At 40.8% G+C, this 22849-nt stretch overlaps 1 protein-coding gene across 3 annotated transcripts in view; it reads left to right on the top strand.

Annotated features, from left to right (window-relative positions):
- Astn2 (astrotactin 2) overlaps positions 1 to 22849 on the top strand; it is a 989271-nt gene that overhangs the window by 555577 nt on the left and 410845 nt on the right. For all 3 annotated transcript variants that reach the window (XM_052176645.1, XM_052176644.1, XM_052176643.1), the window contains one exon: positions 19605 to 19755. In XM_052176645.1, the coding sequence (XP_052032605.1) occupies positions 19605 to 19755 (151 nt within the window). The remainder of the gene's footprint in view (positions 1 to 19604; positions 19756 to 22849) is intronic.

The raw sequence follows: 22849 nt of genomic DNA, 5'->3' as shown, positions 1-22849 counted from the left end.
TTTCTAAATTATGTCCTTGCTAATAGGGCAAGGAGGAAGAAGGAAGAAGGAATGAAACCAATTGCCAGTTTGTTAACAGAGCAAGTTCAAGGCCAGCCTGAGCTAATGAGACCCTATCTCAGAATAAAAAATAAATAAATAAATAAAAGGTAATTGCAGTACGTTTCAGTTCTCATGTTATTTGTATGTGGAGTTTATTTAAGATACTTCACTCAGGATTACTGTGCCCACTGCATCCTACCTATTATTTCCTTTCTAGCACCTACAGGCCAGCAGCAGCCTTGTTTAGTAACCTTATTGAGAACAAGACCAGCAGATGAGCTTTAAGGAAAACTATTGTGTGGATCCTGGTCCTGTAGATCTCTCTGACAATGCCTCTGGCCAGAATTAGCTTTTTCTCTGTTCTATAGTCTATGTTCTCATAGACCTCCAAGAAAGGAGCTCATTACTCTTTTGATATTTAAAAAATTTAACCAATATCTTTTATTTTATTGTACAAAGTTGGAGCTAATGGTAGCACCTAATTGATAATAGTACACACTGGAAAATTATCTGGAGAGAATGAATGTATCAATGAATGAAGAAATGAATGAGTCAATAAATGAATACATTCTGCTATCAATGAGTAGCAGTGAGCCTTCTTAAAAATACAGAAATTGAGAGTCAGAAGATGAATCTTTATTGACTTTATGGTGTCCCTCCAGGGAAGGTCCTTACCTTTAGTAGATCAGTGTTTGACTGAACTGGGGGGAGGATCTTTAAAGAGCTAATTAAGATTAAATCAGGCCTAATCTGAGCTGACTAGTATAATTATGAAAGGTGAAATTCTGAGGCAGGCATGCACGCAGGTGGACCACAGGACCAGGAAGGCAGTGAGCCTGGTATTTATTATAAGCAAGGGAACACCAAAGATTGCCAGGCAAGCACCAGAATCAGTGAGGGTTCCTGTTGCATGGAGAGGTTAGAACATAGTGTCAAATATCTGTAGGCTGAGAGAGGACTTAGGATAAAATCATCCTTTCTGTGCCTTGATCTCCAACTTTATATCTCCTGAGTTGTGAAAATGTGAAGTCCACTGTGTGAGCCTGCTCTCTACACTGATTTACCAACTGCCCAAGGTCACTCAGGAATGCAACAGAGAAAAGCCTAAGTCTGCTTTTTCTGTATTCCATGGTGCCCCAAGACACACAGTCTCTCTTACCTTCAGGAGCACCCAGCTTCTATTTTTCCATGCCATCTGAGATTGTGATATGGCCAAGATGGTAAACACTTCTTTGTACAGCATGCGTTCACTGCTTGCCTCTTTTTCTTTACATGATGCACTCAGAATATTAGGAATTTTGGGTTGTTTTATGACAACATTCAGTATAAATCTAAGCACCTTGGAGTGCTTCTTTAGTGGCTTAGAGGTGGTCCTATTTGTGCTATCATTCTAGCTAGGATCCCCCCTGTAGGTGATTTGTGACAGAAGTAAGCAAAACAAAGTTTCAGCACATAATTTCATAGGCCAAGGACGGTATTGTTGGTTCCTGTGTTCACCTTGTAAGCAAAATGAAGACAAGGCCCATTAGTTGATAAATTTATGCAGACAGGATTCAAGAAAATTTTCATAAAACTGAGGAGAAGCAATTGCTATTAATGATACTGTGTGAATTAACACAGTCTGTACATTGTGTGTCTGTATGTGTATATGTATATGTATATATTCATATATGTATATATGTATATGTAATATATATTCATTATAAGCAACACTGTGATGAACATCTATGTATTCATTTTTACCTGCACTGCTCATTTTTCCTCCAGAATTTGTAACTATAATCCGTTGCTCAAAATGTAAGGACAAATTTCAGGAGTCTTGGTGCATTAGGCAAGATTGTTTTCCATAAATTTTGGCAAATTATTAACCCAGAAGTAGGACAGGAATATAAGATTTCACTATACCCTATCAGGGATGAGAATTATCATGTGACAAAACTGTTTTCCTACTTGATGAATGAAAACCAATAGCATCTTGTCAAGGAGATGCAGACTAAGATATAGTCAAGCTTTTAGAGATCAATTTGCTTCAAGGTTCTCATTTCCCCAGTGCCACTCTCTTTACAATCTGGTCATGTTTGCCATTCAGTAGCTTGGCTTGAAAAGAATGGCTGCCTTTAGTCCTTGATCCTTTGGACTTTTCCTACTTTTCTGCCTCTAGTCCTTATCTTTCTCCCCCTCCCTCAGTGCCATCACAGATTTTTTTTTTAAAGTAATACAGTCAGTTTAAATAAATATATGCATGCATACACTTTCAATTTCAAGCATAAAGATACTGACACCTTTCTTCTTCTTCTTCTTCTTCTTTTTTTACTTTTTTTATTAGATATATTCTTCACTTACATTTCAAACATTGTCCCCTTTCCTGCCAGGCCCCAAAGTCTCATAACCCATTTCCCCTCCCCTTGTTCCCCAATCAACCCTCTCCCTCCCTCTTCCCTGTCCCAGCATTCCCCCACACTGTGGCATCGAGCCTTTCCAAGACCAAGGACCTTTCTTCCCTTTGATGTCCAACAAGGCCATCCTCTGCTGCCTATGTGTCTGGAGCCATGGGTACCTCCATGTGAACTCTCTGGTTGATGGTTTTGTCCCTGGCAGCTCTGGGAGTATTGGCTGGCTCATATTGTTGTTCCTCCAATGGTCATGTAAACCCCTTCAGCTCCTTGTACCACTCCCCATCATCTTCCTTTTCTGAGCCTCTGTGATCTTTCTCTGACACCTTTTCCCACAGTTTTCCTATTCTTAAAGACCACTGACTTTGCTCTATCCAGAAACCACAGTCTTATGTATATCTGTATCGCTGACATTATATGGGATAGAGCAAGAACAGTAGGTATTTAAGAAACAATATTTTATCATGATAGTTGGAATGGTGGGTGGATAGATGGATGAGTGAGTAAATGGGTAAAAATTTGAATAATTATTCTATTATATCTAAATAAGTTAACAGTTATCATCTGAGGTTTTGAATACCTAACAGTCTTATTATTGATAATTAGTGGGCAAATACCTGGTGATTTTCACCACATAAAAATTACTGAGTCATATACAGATAAGCCTCATGCTTTGGTGTAGCCAGAGCACTTATTTAGCAAATGAATGAGCTAACAAGTGTTTAATTACCATATCTTACTATCTAGCATTTTATTGTTCAAACAACTAATAGACTGTGCACAGCCTTTCCCTGGCTCTGATCTCTATTTGATTGAATAATTTGTGCAGGTGGAGGTGACATGTATTTCACATAAGCTAAGTCTTTTGAGACACTGGGCTTTCTCATAACCTGTCAACACCATGCAGACAGCCGCCACCCTGCTGGGAACTGAAAAGAACAGTAAAAGGGAATTTGCACTGGCCAGACACTCAATCTGTGCCTGGCAGGCATCACACGTGATATTTTCAGCCACTTCTCTCATTTGTGTTCATGCCAGTCCTGTGGGTCAGTACTCAAATCTCCTTTGATAAACAAGAAACCCAGGGTCGGGAGGACCCAGGGACACAGCAAAGTCCACATCAGATTCCTCTGCTTAGGATGCTCAGTGCTTTCATGTGCTCTGTGTTCTTTTTGCATGTTTCCTTCTTTTATCACTTCTAAGGACACTTGGAATGCTGTCCCTCCCCCACACTAATGTGCTGCTATTTAAGTTAACTGAGCTCTTTGCCTTTGCAATTGTGTGGCAGAAAATTTTCCTTCTCTGTAGATATAGTGTCCCACAATGCACTTATGTGTCTTTCAGCCTAAGTTGCTACCACTTTCCTCCAGATCCACCTTCCACCCACCACCATCAGTCACTGCAAGCTCTGGTCAATGCCCCAGAAACCCCAGGATCTAATTTTCTCTCTCATGAACTGCATTACTCTTTTCTTGAATGTATATAGCAGGACCAGGGATGATTCTGACAACCCAGTAAAATGGTTCATGTGACAACCATTTGAGAATGATACAATCCTCCAAACGTAAGGGGTTATTTGAACTGAGCACTGTGCTTCTAGATGCTAACTTAAGAATTTACCTCAAGTGGCTTTCCCATGCTTCATTTCTGTGCAATGGTGCCTTTTTGTCTGAACACAAGCTATGTGAGGACATAATACATCTCTATGCACATACACATGCTTAGAGTGTAGCCTGATATTTAGAAGATACTCCTCAGAGGCAAATTGAATGAAGAATGAATGTGGAGATGAGCTGTGATGAGTCAAGGAAGCCTTTCCCCCAGGACATTCTCTTTGAAACTTTCCAGTTTCTCACTTGCGAAGCCAGTGTTTTCTAGCAATCCAGAAAGTTACTTCACTTTCTCCATGTTCTACCAGGGAGAGGATGACTGAAGAAAGCTTCCCTGATCTGCTCTCCCAGGGAGACCAAGTGACACCCAAAGCAACAATCAGAAAGAACATTAAGTCAAGTCTTGGTTTCACACTTGGAGAAACTGAGTCCCAGAGAACTGAAGATACGTATTTATAATCACCATGATTGGGTAGCAGAATTCAAGTCTCTGAATATTCAAGCAATCAATAAGCCTGCTCAAAAAAGATTTCGAGTCGACACTGGGCTGTATAATTTCAAGGCTGTCCATGCTATTCTTCATCTCATCTACGGCTTTAGCCACCTCTCTTTTTGGGTCTTGGTATAATTTCCCCCTTTGTACCCATGAAATGAAATCATCACCACAATCAAGATAAAAAGCATATAAATCACTGCCAGATTTCTGAGTGTCCTTTCTTTTCTATGATTTTGTTTCATAGTAAAAAAAAAAAAAAAAAAAAAAAAAAAAAAAAACAATGTAAGATCTATCATTATAAGAAAAATCTCTCCATGTACAATATACCATTATTAATTATGTTCTCCCTGTGGTAGAGCAGATCTCTAGATCTCAGCATAAACAGCTTTTCATTTCATGGAGTCATAAAAGTTAGAGGATTCAACACAGATCATCCGTTTTTTTCTTGTATCCTACACAACGTACATTAATATAATCCCCACAAGGGGAGGTATCAAAATAAGAGAGGGCTTTGGATTTAAAAAGGTCTATGGGATTATTTAAAGAGAATTTTAAAGGAAATTTGGCAGCCATCTCCTGAATTAACTTGTTGATAATTTATTTCATTATTTGTTTTCCCATCCATTTACTTAATATATAGAGAGAAGTATTTGATATCTCATAGTGCATGTCAACTGAGCTGAATTCCAGAGATATTTTTTTTTTCGTTTCACACTAGTGGGAGGAATACAATGTCCGTCCATCACCCTTCTACTCTGGACCAAACTACTCCTTTCTCTCTTCTTGGGAAAAGGGAAACCCGGCTCTGCCTTCTACAAGGTGTGTTGTCAGTGGTGGAATTGAATTATGATCATTTAACCTAGAATGAGTTGAAATTGATAACAGAGTGACATGAACATGGCTGCCCTCAGCATTGGACTCACACAAATCTCACTCTTGAATCTCTTCTCCTGTCCTGTCTCTTGCAATAGGTCTGTACTGTGTTATCAAGATTGGCCTAGAATTCATTATGCAGCTCAGGCTGCTCTCACACTTACCGTCTTTCCCACTTCAGCTTCGGAATTGCTGGAACTACTTCTGAATGACTCTGTGTCAGGGCTTTGGGCCTTAACACTCTCTGTGTTGCTTGTAGCAGCTCTCTCTTCCCCACTTCACCTTGGGTGTTACATCTGTGCAGTGGCTTGCATGAACTTATTTAACATGGTTGCTGTACATACTACATGAAATAACATGGGCAGTTGAACTCAGAGTCTTGGCTGTGATTAGCAATAGTATGACATACCCAGCAGCCCATAAAGCCATGGAGAATGTGACTAAACTGGACTCAAATGGATGAAAGAAACATGTCAGAAAGAGCTCACCATCATTCACCATCATGGAAATGCAAAGTGAAACTACTTGGAAATTTCCTCCGACCTCATCAGAATGGCTATCAAGAAAATAAAAGACAAAACAATCTTAGAGTGGATAACGGAAAAGAGGAACCATTATTCACTGCTAGTGGGTACATAAATTGGGAAAACCAGTGTGGAAATCCACATAAAGTTTTCTCAAAACAAAGAAAAGAAAACAATCTTAAACATAGAACCATCCTATGATCCACTTGTGCTGCTTCGGCTATATACCCAGAGAACTCTCAAGACCTACCACAGAGATACTGTTCTACTCAAGGAATTGGAATATACTTAGTTGTCCATGAACAAATGAATGGATAATGAAATGAGGTATAGATACTCAATTGGATTTTATTCATCCAGAAAGAAAAATGAAGCTATGGAATGTTTAGAAAAAATACAGGCAACTGGATACTTTTATATAATGCAAAATAAGCCATGTCCAGAAGGACAAAATAATGAATGCTTTGTATCATATGCATAAACTAGATTTTTGGGTGTGTGTGTGTACACGTATGCACACATATATATTTTGTGATAAAACCATAAACAGGACTATAAATGGGTGAGGAGAAATTTAAGGGAGTTGGAGATGATAATAGAATGAATGTGACAAGAGCCATAGGTGAGTGTCTGAGGATGAGGAAGACGTGTGCAGCAAGGGAAGAGACAGGCAGTTACTAAAGAATAATGCATGAAAACTCCATGACAAAAGCCAATACTCTGTTTGCTAGACTTAAAAGCTATGGAAAAATAGAAAAAGAAAAGAAAGGAAGGAAGGAAGGAAGGGAGGGAGGGAGGGAGGGAGGGAGGGAGGGAGGGAGAGAGAGAGAGAGAGAGAGAGAGAGAGAGAGAGAGAGAGAGAGAGAGAGAGAGAGAGAGAGAAAGAAAGAAAGAAAGAAAGAAAGAAAGAAAGAAAGAAAGAAAGAAAGAAAGAAAGAAAGAAAGAAAGAAAGAAAGAAAGAAGTAAAGAGAAGGGATAAAGGGAAGGGAAAGGAAGGGAAGGGAAGGGAAGAGAAGGGAAGAGAAGGGAAGGAAGGGAAGGGAAGGGAAGGGAAGGGAAGGGAAGGGAAGGGAAGGGAAGGGAAGGGAAGGGAAGGGAAGGGAAGGGAAGGGAAAAACCCACAAGGAAAGGCCATGAGAATCTGTTGGCAGAGAAAATATGACTGCAAAGAAATTAGTTTGGGGAATTTGAGAGGCCCTATGCACCCATTCCTCTACCCCACCCCCTGGCAATTTTCAGATGGGTCTCCCTACAGCCAGCTTTTCCTCAGCTCTCCCGTCCACTATGTGTCATTAGGCAATCTCTTAGAGAAAAGCTAGAGCTGGTTACCCTCTCCTATACTGATTATAAGGGCTGCCTGCCAGAATGTGGCAGGAGCCAGAGTGCCTGGGACAAAAGCCAGTGAGAGTCTCCCTGCGGGCACAAGTGAGGCAGAAGAGAGACAAGGCTGGGCCCCAGCTTGATCTGTTGCTCCCTGAAGAGTCTCTGTGAGTTACTGTGATCTTGATACTTTTCAGTGCTTGCTTGCTCCAAAGTCCCCAATAGGCTCAGAGAGGAAATGTGCAAAGGAAGCAGAATGAGGCTTCTGTAATGTGGGGAGAAGGTAGAACTCCCACTGACCAAGTCCACCTCAAAGGCTTTGGTTCCCTGAGTCTGATGGTGGAACTTGAGAGGGCCTAGTCTTCTTCAAATATCATTCATTCAGGAAGAGCTTCGGGATACAATAGAATTAATTCCTGCAGTGGCTGTACTGAACTGCCATACTGAGTCTGTCTTCAGTATAACTCCTTGTTAGCCTTGCTAGGGCTTGGGGCAGGTGATTTCTGCCTCAGCCTATAGAATAGAAACAGTTACTCCAAATTCCCCAGAGGGAACTCTGGGCTTGTGAGTGAGTGACCCTTGGCATTGTCACATATAAATTTGTCTGATCAGCACTACCTTTTAGTGTTAAAGTACAATATGTTTACAAAGCACGCTTCCCAGAACCAATAAGCTTTCTTTCTCAGCTGTCCACTGCCTTCCTTAGCCGTGGCCTCACAGCCTGTTTCTGCAACCCTCTGCACGTGGCTCTTCATTCTCTGTCTCGGCAGATGCTGGTCTTTAATACCCACATTCTTTTCTGCTCCTCAACTCTTCCCTTCTGCACATTCCCTTCCATTTTTATTCCTTTAATCAACATTGTCCTCTGATTACTTGAGACCCATTGTATCCTTTCTCCTACAGGAAGGTTCTCCAGTCAGGCCAGAAGGAGGAAATCACTGTTTCTTTGTGGGGATACGCTGGCCTGATTGGATGCACTTGTATGTGTTCTGTTGGCCTGTGTCAATGTCTTTGCTTGTGCCTTTTGCCCTGTGCTGTCTGAGGTCAGGGCCTTGTCTCAGCACCTCCACAGTGTGAGGCACATCTAGCATGGAACATGACACCCAGAAAATACACTTTGAAAACTGAATATCTGCTATGTTCCTTCCTTGGGACTAAGTAGAATGTCTGTAATACCTCTCCCCACACACATACTCACACACAAAGAACAGAGGAGAAGATACAGGGATGGGAACTGCATGCTTGAACAGAGGAAGAGTGTCTTCCAGCCACATCCACAGCCACACTTTTAGGAATCACTGCAGTAATATTTGTCAGGGAAGGGAGGTGACTTCTACAATGACAAAACCCTTGGGATTTTTATATTTTTCTGAAACCAATGTCTGTTCTTGCACCATATCCTATGGGGCTCCCCAGGATGTAATTATATTGGTGTGATCAGAGCTGAGGTTTTTAATTTCCTGTCTCCTCCTATCTGGACACAAGCTTTGGATTATATTCACAAAGTGACATGCCTTCAGCAAAGGACTTCACCTACCCAGGTGTCAGTGTAGGCTGTAGTCTGTTACCTGAGGTTTGGTGAGCAGATCTATGAAATGGCCTAGGAGAATAATATCCTGCTACTTCTTCTAGACCCTCACTGAGATTTAACATTCCCTTTCTTTGCAAACAGCAGCAGCAAACACGAGTACATTAACAGCATCTGTGCCTTTGTCACCAATGGAAATTACATATAGCTTGATATCATATTTCATTTATCGCAGATGTATTAAAATATAGCTTATGCTCATAGCTACTTTGAATTTATGGTTATTATTGCATCTGGTACTGGATCTTTTAATTTGATGTGTCACTAAAGAAGCATATATATTATTGTGCTACAAGTGGCTTTAAAAAAAGATTTTGATAAATTATTTCTTTTAGAATGCTTTTGTATTTGGCTCTATGCGTGACAAACAAGATTGTAATGTGTGTGGGGCCTCTGGCTTCACAAGACTGACAAAATATTTCGGGTATTTAATGCAAGAACACATACAAGAAAATTGTCTGGACTTGAGCAATTTTCAGAGTGGACAGAAAGTCTGCAGTGGTTGGTAGTGGTCATCCCTAAATTGAAGTGAGTATGGCTATCTCTGTTATAGGTTCACAGCCTTGCAGGGTATTTTCACGTGCCTATTTATTGATTCCTTAATTTATAGGATTCAATTATTCATTTTATTTTAAATCATTCTGATTTTTAAGATGCTTCTTATGACACTGGTCAGTGGAGAGGACAGGCACAGTTCCTCCCTCTATATAAATTGTCATTATTTCTGGATCTGCCTGGTAACTTGAGAATTAGGTATTGTCAACCATTTTGCAGTAACAAATGACACTCAGAGAGTTAATAAATGGCAGGGAAATGTTCTGAGCCTTCAGCTTCTTTATAGTGATACACTGGTACATATTTCTGATTTCACTACTGATGGCTATAAGCTCCTTCATTTTCTGGGGTGTGATGCCAGCCCCCTCCATTCTTGCAGTTGTACTTTATCTTTGAAATTGATAATAAACAGGAGAAAGCAGCTGACAGCCATTCTGGGGGCCATATAATATCATTGACCTGGAAGAATGCTTGGGATAATTGTGCTCATGTGGAAAGAGAAACCCAAAGATGGTGAATGACACAGCAGAGGGGACTCAAATTCTATACCTTAGCCCCCAGGCTGGTACTAACCTTTCTGGCTGGTACAGTCCCACATACTGCATAATGGTGGGTTCTGCTGGTGTACAGGAAACCCTCTGCCACCCCAGACTCTACAAAATCTGGGGCACTCACAGCCTGGGGCACTCACAGCTAGAAAAGGTGCTGGCTTTCTAAGAAAGCCCTCTAGAACCATGGGGCCTCTCATGACCCGAAGCCCATCACAATGAGCTTCTCTCTGGGGTGTGAGTCATGTGGAGCCATTTGAGACTCCGTGTGGGTATTTCATATATAAATAATCTCAAAGATTCAGCATTTATCACTGAATCAGGTTTTTTTTTTCTCCTGTTGCTTTTTCTTTTTAAAAAATAATAATGGAACTTAGAAAGGGAAGAATGGGGAGGACAAGGAGGTGATATCTATTACTGAACAGTCAAATCAAGTGTGGAGAAGAAAGATGGCCTTCAAGATCAGCTGGACATCACTGTCACTGTGGATGGTAGAGGTGGGACATATATCATAAGGACACTTCTGAAGAAGCCCTTGTGGTTGAGCCTCAGTAGGCCCCAGGCTGAATTGGTGGGGAGTGACATTCTTCAGAGAAACCTTCCCTAGCTCCACCCCCTTCACCCTAGATGAGATCTGTATCTCTGCCCTTTGCTCTGCTGGTGTGTGGTGTCTCAGAGCATCCATCAGAGTCTGTAATTACATCCTTAGATGCAGATAGAGACACAGGCATGAACAGAGACACACAGGCACAGATGTAGAAAGTGTCCAAACATAAGCCTGGGCTTAGGAACCTCTACCATTGCAGAAACAGTACCTGCCCAATGGCTGTTCTGTTTAACAAACCTCTACCTACAGCTGCTTTGCACTTTCCTGTACCCTTAACCTCCAGCCCACATGGTGAATGTAAGTAAATATTTATCCAGTTTACAAATACATTCTGAAACATGCTTACCCTTTGTGAAGATCCCCATTTGGAGCACTCATATCTGTTAACTAACTGTGTTCTGACCCACAATCCTGTGATTTGAATGTCATTGTCTGTTTCACAGAAGAACAATGGGCATCGTGTAATCATGTTTCCTTTGTCCCCAAGGCCACAAAGCTAATCAATCTTCCCCACCCCCTTCCTCTGATCCTTTTGCCCTGTCCTTATTCAGAGAGCAGCTGCAGCATGCTCAGTGCACCAGGAGATGTGATCAAGGAGTCTCTTAGTATGCAGGAAGTTACAAGCTACTCAAAGGCACAAGATACTCGCAGGAAGCTATGAGACCACTCTGCTCAGCAATCCATTCTCTCCACCAAAATTAGTGCAAACTATAATTGCTAGAGGAAGGGGAATATGAAGTGTCAGCTGGAACTCAACTCGCAGAATCACTGGCTAAGAAATAATCATACAGAGGAAGCCGGCACACCAAGGAGACTGGGGTTAGACACTTCTGGGATGGGCCTAGGTGGATGGCCTGGGTTCTTTGTCAATCTTCTCAGATTTAAAAGGGACAAGCACTACATTTGTGGACATACACTTTTTCATGTTAAGGTAAAAATAGGATAAGAAGAGCACTCTATGGGACTTAGGCAAGAATTAAATGAGGTAGCTCATATGAGATCGAAGTGCTCACTTTCCAGTATATGTCAGGCATTTTACTACTATTACATTGGGTTCATTCTATCCCTGTGAAGCACGATTCACCTCCACAGCTGTCATAGCAAATTCCTGCATGGCTTGGTTACTTGTTCCATTGCTGTGAAGAGATACCATGACCAAGGCAACTCATGAAAGAAAGCTTTTAACTGAGGTTTGTTTACAAGTCGGATGAGTACATAGTCCATCATGGTGGTTCACAGCAGGGGTGATGCTGGAGAAGTAACTAAGGGCTTAGATCTGATCTGCAAGCAGCAGTCAGAGAGAGAGCCTGGGCCTTGCATAAGCTTTTGCAACTTCAACCTCCTTCCCCAGACCCTAGCCATACACCTCCTTATACCTCCTAATCCTTCCCCAAAACAGTTCCAACAACTAGGGGCCAAGCATTCAAACAGATGACCCTGTGAAGTCCATTCTCATTCAAACCACCACACTATCCATCCTCAGACTGTGTATTACCTTGGTCGCTTTCCCAACAAGCTAATCCTCAAGATGATGTCTCATTTTCTTTTGTAAAATGGGGTGATTTATGATTTATATCATTGTGTTTGGAAATAATAAGTGAAAGGACACTCATGGTGCTGAAATTATGGTGTGACCATTGTGGATGCGCAGTAAACAGTTATTATTATCACAGTGGCTGTTGTTGTTCCTATCATTATTTTTTTAAAACTATTCATCCTTATTATTAGCCTGAGTAAAATTCAGAACTGCTGCTAGAATCTTTGTTGAAGCTCACAGCTCTTATGATAAAGGCCATTGTTCATCAGTACCTGACACAAAGATTCCTCTCTAGTTTGTCTGCTGCCTGTCCCCCTTGACATTCTAGCCTTCCTGCATCTCACACAGGTCCCGCATTAGGGTATTTCCTTAATCTTCTCCTCCAGGCCTCAGCATGTGCTGTTCATTTTAGTACAACTCCATTATCCTGGCCATCATTATTTTTGTAATGAATTTTACCAATCCTTGATGTCTCATGTTCAATATGGCTTCACAGTTTCTGTGGGTCTTTTAGACCCACTGATATTGTCATTCAAACCACTACAGTATCAGACCCACTGAACTCACAAATCCTCACAGGGTCTGATTTGAATGCTTGGTCCCTAGTTAGTGGAACTGTTTCTGAGAAGGATTAGGATGTATAAGGAGATGTGTCACCCTGGGCCTGGGGTACAAGGTTGCAAAAGCCCAATAAGTCTTTTAGACCCATTGATAGACATAGCATGCTCTATCACATCCAGGAAACAGCCAAGTGCCCAGAATAAATCAGATATCCATGGAACACTTTACATGACTACCTGGAACTACAGGCCTTCCCTAGTTCTTTCATGAGCTCCTTACATTTTTAAACCATGACTTTTGAAACTTTTACCATATTATGCAATACTAACTTGAGACTTTCTCTATTTTTGATATTACTGGGTATTTCAGACTAATAACTGGGTTTATTTTTCATCCACACTCAATTATCAGGATATTAGTAACCCAATTTTTAATAAGAAACTGGAAGCTTGAAGTTAAGAGACTTGCTTAAAAACAAAAAGCCAAAACCCTTACAGCTTATGTAGCTGCTACTCTGTGGGCCAGTTTGATTCCAGACAAGCCTTTTTACATGCAGAATGCGAATCCTGCAAAGGGTACTGAGAAAGATAGGTGGGAGGAAAGCTTGACTCCAATCATGCAGCTGTTACCTCTTCCTCCTCCACCCTAGCTCAAAAAACAAGGTTTCATGTTGTTACCAAAGAATGATTAGTGTGCAACAGTGGGGGGCTTGTCACTGTCTGGGCACTGAGTCATACATTCACACCTTTCTATGACAGGCACAGACTTTTACTGGTGTCTATTAACAGCAAGCCATGCCAGCATCTGTTCCCTGCTGCCCTGCCTAATGCTTACTCTGTGTGGTTCACAGGATGACAGGCTGAATGTCACCCAGATGAAGCATTTGCCTCTGACCAGTCAGGTGATAGGAGCTGTAGTCTCACCTAATCTGTTAGGGTCTTGCTGATTCCAGTTTCAAACCAGAATTTTCCAGTGGGAAAAAGACCAGAATTAGAGTAGGGAACTAGATATAAAATATAAGAGCTAAACACATTTGGAAATGTGTAGATGATTTCTGGGTATTGGGAAAAAGAACAAGTTACAGAGAAGCTAAATATGATCTAGAATCATCCTTAATCTAGTGCCTGTCATGCAATAAGTACTCATATATTTATTGAATAAATGAACAGCAAGTGTGTTTTCAAGTTTCAAGAACATATTTGTATATATCAAGTTATTATAGTTTTATAACAGTCTAGAGTTGTAAGCAAAACAAAGATAGCTCACATTTTAGAGATAAGAAGATAAAATTTGAGAGGGGACATCAGGTAGGAGAAAAAAAAAGTGTTTTGGAAGTGGGCAGTGATCTTTGCCCCCAAGATGACATTTTAAAAACAGTGACCTCTGAATGCATGGAAAGTAACTTCATATAACACATGGGAGATGGTCAAAGGGCAAGACTCCTTCATTAGGACATCTGACGCTATTTGCATAGTCTCAACCCTCAAAACACCATCACCTCAGGAAGGCCCCATAGGTAAAGCATGTTGCCTGTGCAATTCCATTTCAGAATAAATTTTGAATGAATTTCAAACTTTCTCATCTTAGAAGTTAGTAATGTCCTTTAAAGGAGAAGAAATGACACATGGATAAGGGGAAGAAATCCTTGAAACAGTAGAGGCAGATATTGGGTCATAAAGTTCCAAGCCATGGAAATAAGGAAAGCTACAATGGTCCTCAGGACTTATGAAAACACAAAATTGCTCCCTATCTGGTACTGAGTGACCATGACTCTGTCAACATCTCCATCTTTGACTATAAATCTTCATACCCGGCTTACTTAATTTCTGGTATTTGATATGCAGCTCAAATGAAGAACCACAGGATTTGGACCTTTTATTGCTATGTTGATTCGTAGTGATGTGGACCACATGCACCTAGGGGCCAGGAGTTAGGGTGGGGATTATGTAAAAAGCAAACGCTCTTCTCATCCATTTTTCTCTAAGTCATAGAGGAACTAGACACTGATGCTTGCTTATTGCCCTAACTGCTGTGGGAGCTCTGAGCTGCCACTAACAACAATTTGTTGATGCTTAACTGTGGCATGGAAGAACTCCAGTGGATATGTGTACACAGCATTCTCTTGCCTGAGTGACTAGGGAAAGTGACACAACTCCCCTAAAATCTACTCCCTGCAGTTACCCAATGGAAGGAAAAAAATAGGTAGTTTACAAGGCTATCAGAAAATCAAAAGCAATTGCATAGGAAAAAAAACAAAACAAAAAGATCCTACACTATCCTTTGCATATAGCACATGCCCAGGAAATCATTAATGGGGAAGACAATACTGATGATGGTAGTAATGTTTGTCATTGACTAGGTCCTGATGTAGGTCTCTGGTACCCTGACCCTACGCCTATCAGTCCAGCTTGCCTCTGTCTCTGGAGAGACCCACTGAACCCTTTATTCACCCCTTATTTTGTGCTACCAGGACAGCTCAGAAGCACAACAGAGTACAACAACCCCAGAACCTAAACTCAGGCCAGAATGACAGATTGGGTTCTTAAGCTTTAAGAAGAAAAAATGCAGTGTCTGCCTGAACTCCCTTTCTCTCTTGTGCTTAGTTGCTCCATCTCCTGTCTGGACATAATTGCTCCTCCTGGTTCAGCAAGAGCCTTGTGTCAGGCCTTTGAGTCTTAAGTAGAGCTCCCCATGAGTATGCTGCTTATGCAGAATTGATCTTTTTAAAAGCTAGCAGTTTGCTCATTTGTAGTCTTTAGGTCCCACAGAAAGGTGGCATCTTTTGCTTATTTTTTTTTTTTGCTTCTCTCTTTTTTCCTGTCATTTGTTTTATTTTCCAGTTTATGTCTTCCACTCACTCCCCCTTTCCTACTCTTGTTCATCTTTTCTTTCTTCCTTCCTCTCCTCTTTCTATATATTTTCTCACTCCTTTATTTCTCTCTTCTATTCAGTCTCTTCATTTTTATGCCTCTTTTCCTATACTTCTTCTGTCCCCGTTTGACTTTCCTTTCCTCACTGTGTTTGTTTCTCCCTCTGTAGGCTGTCCACCCCTCTGTCTTCCTATTTCTTTTCTGCTTCTTTTCATTGGCTCTAGGTGTCTATGTGTTTGTGCCTCAGTTTCTTTTTCCTAGGTGCTCCTCTGTGCTTGGTTCCTTTCCTCTTCTCATTTCGTCAGATCCCCTTTCTTTCTGTCTATATCTCGTTCTGGCTCTTACCTTTGCTGATACCTCTTGTTGTGCTTACATTTTAAAGCTTTGTGTCTTCCCAACATCTTCAACTCTTTCTATGCTTTAACCCTGGGCAGTCTCCTAAGGGTTTCATTTCATAACTGTTAGTGTCCTCCGCCCCCATATACTCATCTCTTCACTCTATGGTAATCTAGGGTCAATCACACAGTTCTTTTATGTAATCTCCATTGTCTCATTCTAGAGAATCAAAAAATGAAGGAGCTATAATTGGAACACAGGGCCACAACAGGGAGCACCATGTCCTACTTGGACAGAATGTTTACAAAAGTATAAATTTCATCTATGCATTCTGCCTGTGTCTGTTGTTTGTTTGTTTCATTTGAACACAATTACCTAGCTCATATTCTGTCATACTCTGCTTTCAGAGCTATATAGGCATGAATATCCTAAATCCTTCCCTCCAAAAGCATATACGCTTCTTAGTAGACAAGGGAACTGGTAATGACATTCAGTTATGTCATAGATTATGCAGTGTACACACAAGATAAAGGAATTCAATCTAGTAAGAAGGGGAGGCTCTATGAAAGACATAGCAATGAGTTGTACAGCAAAGGACTTGTCTGAGGTCACTGCTGTATCCCAGGACATAGAACAGGGACTAGTACATATTAACTAGCTAATCAATAAACATGTATAATATATGTGTATATGAATGGATGGATGACCAACTCAAAGAATTTAATAAGTTTTTGAGGTGTCTTGGTATTTCATCAGGAAAATAATTCCAAGATAAATATCTTAGATAGAAAGGAAAATGTGATTAGAATTCAGACAGCATGCAGGTCATAAGGCAATAATCAAAACTGCAGGTTTTATAGCATTTTATACTTTAGATCTTTAGGAATATGGGTGTTGAATAAATTAAGTATATGCAATCTATACTGCTTGCCATCCCCAAAAACTCTTTATGAGACATTTCTGGTCCCAAGCATCCAGGTTGACACTCAGACTGAACATACTGATACATGTTCTATCATCTTGGCTGTCTCTCTTCATCCTCCTGATATAAGTATCGGAAGGGGCTGGGCCTGAATCTTTAGTATCCTTTAGCCACAGTGCACTACCTTACTCAGTGATACACACTTGTTCTCTTTTTGTCAGCAGTCCATGCAACAGCCAAAGGATGTGGGAATGCAAAGGCCTAGGTGCTTCATTATCATCTGGAATGCCAATAGATGTCCTCCTGAGACTCTGAATCCGACATGGTATCAACTGATGCTTTACTATGGGTCCTTTACCAAGTCTTGATTTGCTCCCCTTGTATATATTTATCTCTCAAGAGGGGTCCCCAATCATCCCCCTGTGTATAACCTTATTCCAGAATCTGCTATTATAATAACTTACCTAAGGTCTAGTTTTCAAAAAATAAGAAGCAGGATACCATGGCAATAGAATATATGAGAGTAGAGTAAACCTAGTCAAATAGCAGTCAAAAAGGTTCTCTAGAGGAATATAGCTGAAATAATGAGTATACAAATAAATATATTTATACAAATAAGCATATTGTCCTTACTGTAAAGAGATACCATGACCAAGGCAACTTATGAGAACCACTTTCAATTGGGACTGGCTTACAGGTTCAGAGGTTCAGTCTATCATCATCAAGGCATGAGCATAGCAGCATCCAGGCAGGCATGATGCAGGAGCTACTGAAAGTTCTACATCTTGTTCCAGTGGCAGCTAGGAAAAGTCTGGCTTCCAAGGAGCTAAGTTGAAGGTCTTAAAGCCCATGTTCACAGTGACATACTTCTTCCAATGAGGCTATACCACACCTATTCCAACAGGGCTATGTCTGTAAATAGTGCCAATCCCTGGGCCAAGGATATACAAGTATATATATATATATATATATATATATATATATATATATATATATTCCATAAAATAGCAACAGAAACCTTTGCCCATTTTCAATATCTGCATATATGGAATTTATTAATATATTATTGATATTATATAATATACAATAGATGTGTATATTTATATATACATATATATGGTCTTTATTAAATTGGCTTACAGCTTGTAGTCAGATAATCCAAAAATGGCTATCTATTAATGGAAAGTCTAAGAATCCCATAGATGTTCAGTCCACATACTGAATGTCTCAGCTGGTATTTAGTATATGCCAGAATCCTAAAGAAGTAGACTCTAATGTTAGTGAGAGAATGGGATTGCCAGTGACAGCAAGAGGAAGCACACAAAGAGCAAGCTCCCTTCCCCTGTCTTTTGTACAAGCTTCTAGCAGAAGGTGTGGCCTAGATTAAAGTTGGCACTTCCCATTATGTATGCACTACAGGTGTATCCTCTCACCTCAGAACACCTGGATTAAACGTGGGGCTTCCCATTTCAAATCATTGAATTGAGAAGCCATCCCTCACAGGTATACCCAGCTGCTTAGGTAGTAGTTAATTCCAGAGGTAGCCCAAGTGATAACTAAAAAGAGCCATCACAGATAGGTATCCAGGGAAAAGATTGTGAAGAGCCTTGAGGGCCAAGAAAACTACTTTAGGTGCCCTTCTGGAAGTACAGAAGAGTTATTGAACAGAGGAATATCTGATTAGAGCTGGATTTACCAAGTTCACTGCCATTCATTATAATTCTCAGGCTGAAGAGAGAAAGATTAGAAAAAGAAAATGAGTTTGGAAAGCCAACCTGGGAACTATAAGCTTGAATGGAAATAGAATGGGAAACATCATTGCTGGTCTCTGTCATCAGCTCTTTCTGTTCTTATGTTTGCCTTTCTGCCATTCTGGGATCCCAATCTCTTGGGAGAAAACACTCATGATTCCCACCTCCAGTGGGACACCCTCACTGTATCTGAAAGACTCATGTCTAATCCAATGCAATCATATTACCACCCTTTGGGAAGCTCTTTATTCATAAACTAGCAAGAGAAACCTTCATCTATACTGCCAATATTATAGAATCTGTCTTATGGAATCCCATCATATTTGTGAGATGTCTGTAGGTAAAAGGAACCTCATTTGGAGAGAATTCCGTCACCTTCCCTACTATAGCTGTTGACAGATTTGACAATTTAAGCTTCGTGACATGGTTTGAAAACAATCATTTCTGGTGTCCTAGGGCTAGAATCTTGTGCCTCTGGTTGGATCTTGTATTTATAGCCTATGCAATTTGGAGATAAATCCTACAACATTTGTAGCCTCAATTTTATAAATCCAGGTCAGAGTAATAATATTTGAATCATACATCAGCTGCTGTGCAGAGTTTTGGGGACCCATAGAAACATATGGTCAAAGCATGGAGTTTTGTGTAGCTTGAATTTACTGTGAGTGGGGCAACCAGGTGAAACTTGATACAAACTATTACAACATAAGCTAGGCCTTAGGTAATTTACAGCCTAAGTTCTTGGTAATCTTTAGGAAATAAGACTCAAATTTTTAACACACAGCTGTTCTATTGGCAAAGTTAAAATCTCAAAACTTCCATAACTGTCTGGGTAATTGAAATAATATGTGAAGATGTAAATCTCCTTTTCCATATCACAACAGGATGGAAGCACCATGCTCTCCACTGCTGCCACCCTTTCATTTGCATTTTTCCTGATTAAAGACAAAATGAATAATGATTTCTAATGTGTTGAACTTATATTAATAAAAATCAATAAAAACCATACCAAACCAAGCAATTATTCGGCTGTTTCTGAGGTTTAACCATTTCCTTTTTTTGTTCCCAAGGGAAGAAGCAATGTTGTCCACTTACTTCGAAACCATCAATGACCTGCTGTCCTCCTTTGGTCCAGTCCGTGACTGCTCAAGGAACAATGGGGGATGCACCCGCAACTTCAAGTGTGTTTCTGACCGCCAGGTGGACTCCTCAGGATGTGTGGTGAGTGTTCCTTAGCCCAGGAGTTATTCATATACTGGGGACTCTCTCTGCAAGGGGAATGGATGGAGGTAAAACACTGTAAAGCAGCATTTCTCAACCTGTGTATTATACCCTCCTTGGTGTCAAATGACTCTTTCACAGGAATCTCCTAGACAATCAGAAAATACACACTACACATACACACATATACATATATATGTATATATACACATAATAGTAGCAAAATTATAAACTAGCAGCAAAAATAATTTTATAGCTAGGGATCACAGTAACATGAAGAACTGTATTAAAGGGTCACAGGTGGGGCATGTGTGCATAGGGGTGTGGATGTGTACATAGGGGTGTGGATGTGTGCATAGGGGTGTGGATGTGTGCATAGGAGTGTGGATGTGTGCATGGGGTGTGGATGTGCGCATAGGGTTATGGTTGTGTTATGGCAGTTCAAACATATGCTTCAGAAGCAGTGTTGTTGCCAGACAGGCTCAGCCCAGCAGGCATTCGGAGCTCTTCATTTGGCTCCTTTCCAACCCCTCATGCACATCACTCACCACTTGACTTCAGTCTACGCTGGAGCCAAATGGACCTGATTAGATGCAATTCTCTGACCGTGCTGCTTGTTTAAGGTTTCTTGCCCTTCACTTAGAGTCAATTTCTCTGTCAACCCTTGGAGCAAATAAGTGGCCATGCTTTCGTATCTTCGTCCTTTCTGGAGGTATCATCCCTCCCAGCTGGAAAGTGGTAGAGAACTTCCTATTGTCTGTACCTACCTTTCTTAGAACACCTGGAATATTTTATAGCACAGGCTACTTGCTCTAGTTTTGTCTCAACCTATAAGTTGAGTGACAACCCAGGAAATCTGTGGATTCAAATCAGTACACCAGCAATATTCATCTTAGAACAGGAAGCATAGGCAGGCAGGGACAATGATGGGAGTCACTGCTCTGGATTTAGTTTTTCAAATGAGACTAAACAGAAGGGAATACACAGGTAACCCATCTCTATAGCAGTGGAGATATAGCTGAAACTTAGGAAAGCAGTAAAAGAAAATTTTAGAATATGAGAGGATGTGATGAACCTGGAGTTTAGATTAAGAGATCAACAGGTCTTTACAGGTGGGTGAAGAGTCTAGTCACTTCATTTTTCAGGACTATAAGTGACAGAAAGCTGACACAGAGTAGTCGAGTCAAAGAGGGGAAAAACTCTTTGCCAAAGGCAATGTTCGGGTATGCGTGGCTTCAGAGGCTCAAGCAAATGGGTTAGAATCACTCTTCACTTCCTAGCTCTGCTTTCCCCCATGTGGTATCATTCTCTGACCTTCTACAGCTTCTCTACTCTGAGTCTTGTAGACAAGAACAGCCCTTTCTTACTTGTTATAATGACAGACCCTGGATTATCACATTGGACAAGCATGATTCTCACCTCTAGCTCTTCACCAGTAAATCCTGTGATCAAGGGGCTGGGCCAGACATATTTTCACATGAGTCCTGTGGAATATTTCAACCAAGAGGCAGCTGCATTTGAAACATGTAGCTCAGTTACATACAGACATAGAGAACCAAGGAAATCCAAGTCCCAAAACCTGGAAGAGATTTTGTGTGTGCTCTGCACTCCTATGTATTAGAAGTCTGATTCAGAATACTGTAGCCAATGCATCAGTCTTCATGCTGGAAAAGTGAGACCCAGTATGAGAGGGGAAGATTTTTTTCACACTGTATCACTGATTAGTGGACAAATAAATCCAAAGAATTTTTCCAAATTTGTGGCTCCAGTGCATGATAGTGGTTTTGCTGAAAAGATTATCATCATTTCTCATTCCTCAAATTCTTTTTTTTTTAATTTTTTTATTCGATATAATTTATTTACATTTTAAATGATTTCCCCTTTTCTAGCCCCCCACTCCCCGAAAGTCCCGTAAGCCCCCTTCTCTTCCCTTGTCCTCCCACCCACCCCTTCCCACTCCCCCATTCTGGTTTTGCCGAATACTGTTTCACTGAGTCTTTCCAGAACCAGGGGCCACTCCTCCCTTCTTCTTGTACCTCATTTGATGTGTGGATTATGTTTTGGGTATTCCAGTTTTCTAGGTTAATAACCACTTATTAGTGAGTGCATACCATGATTCACCTTTTGAGTCTGGGTTACCACACTTAGTATGATGTTCTCTAGCTCCATCCATTTGCCTAAGAATTTCATGAATTCATTGTTTCTAATGGCTGAATAGTACTCCATTGTGTAGATATAACACATTTTTTGCATCCACTCTTCTGTTGAGGGATACCTGGGTTCTTTCCAGCATCTGGCAATTATAAATAGGGCTGCTATGAACATAGTAGAGCATGTATCCTTATTACATGGTGGGGAGTCTTCTGGGTATATGCCCAGGAGTGGTATAGCAGGATCTTCTGGGAGTGAGGTGCCTAGTTTTCGGAGGAACCGCCAGACTGCTTTCCAGAGTGGTTGTACCAATTTGCAACCCCACCAGCAGTGGAGGAGTGTTCCTCTTTCTCCACACCCTCTCCAACACCTGCTGTCTCCTGAATTTTTAATCTTAGCGATTCTGACTGGTGTAAGATGAAATCTCAGGGTTGTTTTGATTTGCATTTCCCTAATGACTAATGAAGTTGAGCATTTTTAAGATGCTTCTCCGCCATCCGAAGTTCTTCAGGTGAGAATTCTTTGTTTAACTCTGGTTCATGTCCCTAAGCAATGAAATTCAGAAGGCAGAAATGGGGGTGAGGGCTCCATGAATACAGTGGGGTGTGCTGTGCATGTCTAGAAGTGGGGTATTTCTCTTTCCTCTCATTAACATAAATTGAAAAAATAAGAGGACCGCAAGAGAAAATCCAATAGTCCACTATATTTTCTGGGAGTTCCCTCTAGATTAAGAGGATAATGTTAAAACTCTTGGACAATGGATGTTAGCAAACTCTGCTGCATGGTATACCTAGGATAATAGGCCTTCAAAGGCTTTAAACTTGTTTATTTTACATGCATCTCCTCCTAAAATGCTTTATCTGGTGTGGAAAAAGTAATTGCAGCTTATATTCTGTGTGTGTGCTCATATATGTAGAGGTGCACACCTGTGTGCTTGTATGTA

Source organism: Apodemus sylvaticus, chromosome 3 (genome assembly GCF_947179515.1).
Source record: "Apodemus sylvaticus chromosome 3, mApoSyl1.1, whole genome shotgun sequence".
Taxonomy (NCBI): Eukaryota; Metazoa; Chordata; class Mammalia; order Rodentia; family Muridae; genus Apodemus; species Apodemus sylvaticus.
The sequence above is the reverse complement of the archived record's forward strand: the minus strand, read 5'-3'. Positions and strand labels throughout refer to the sequence as shown.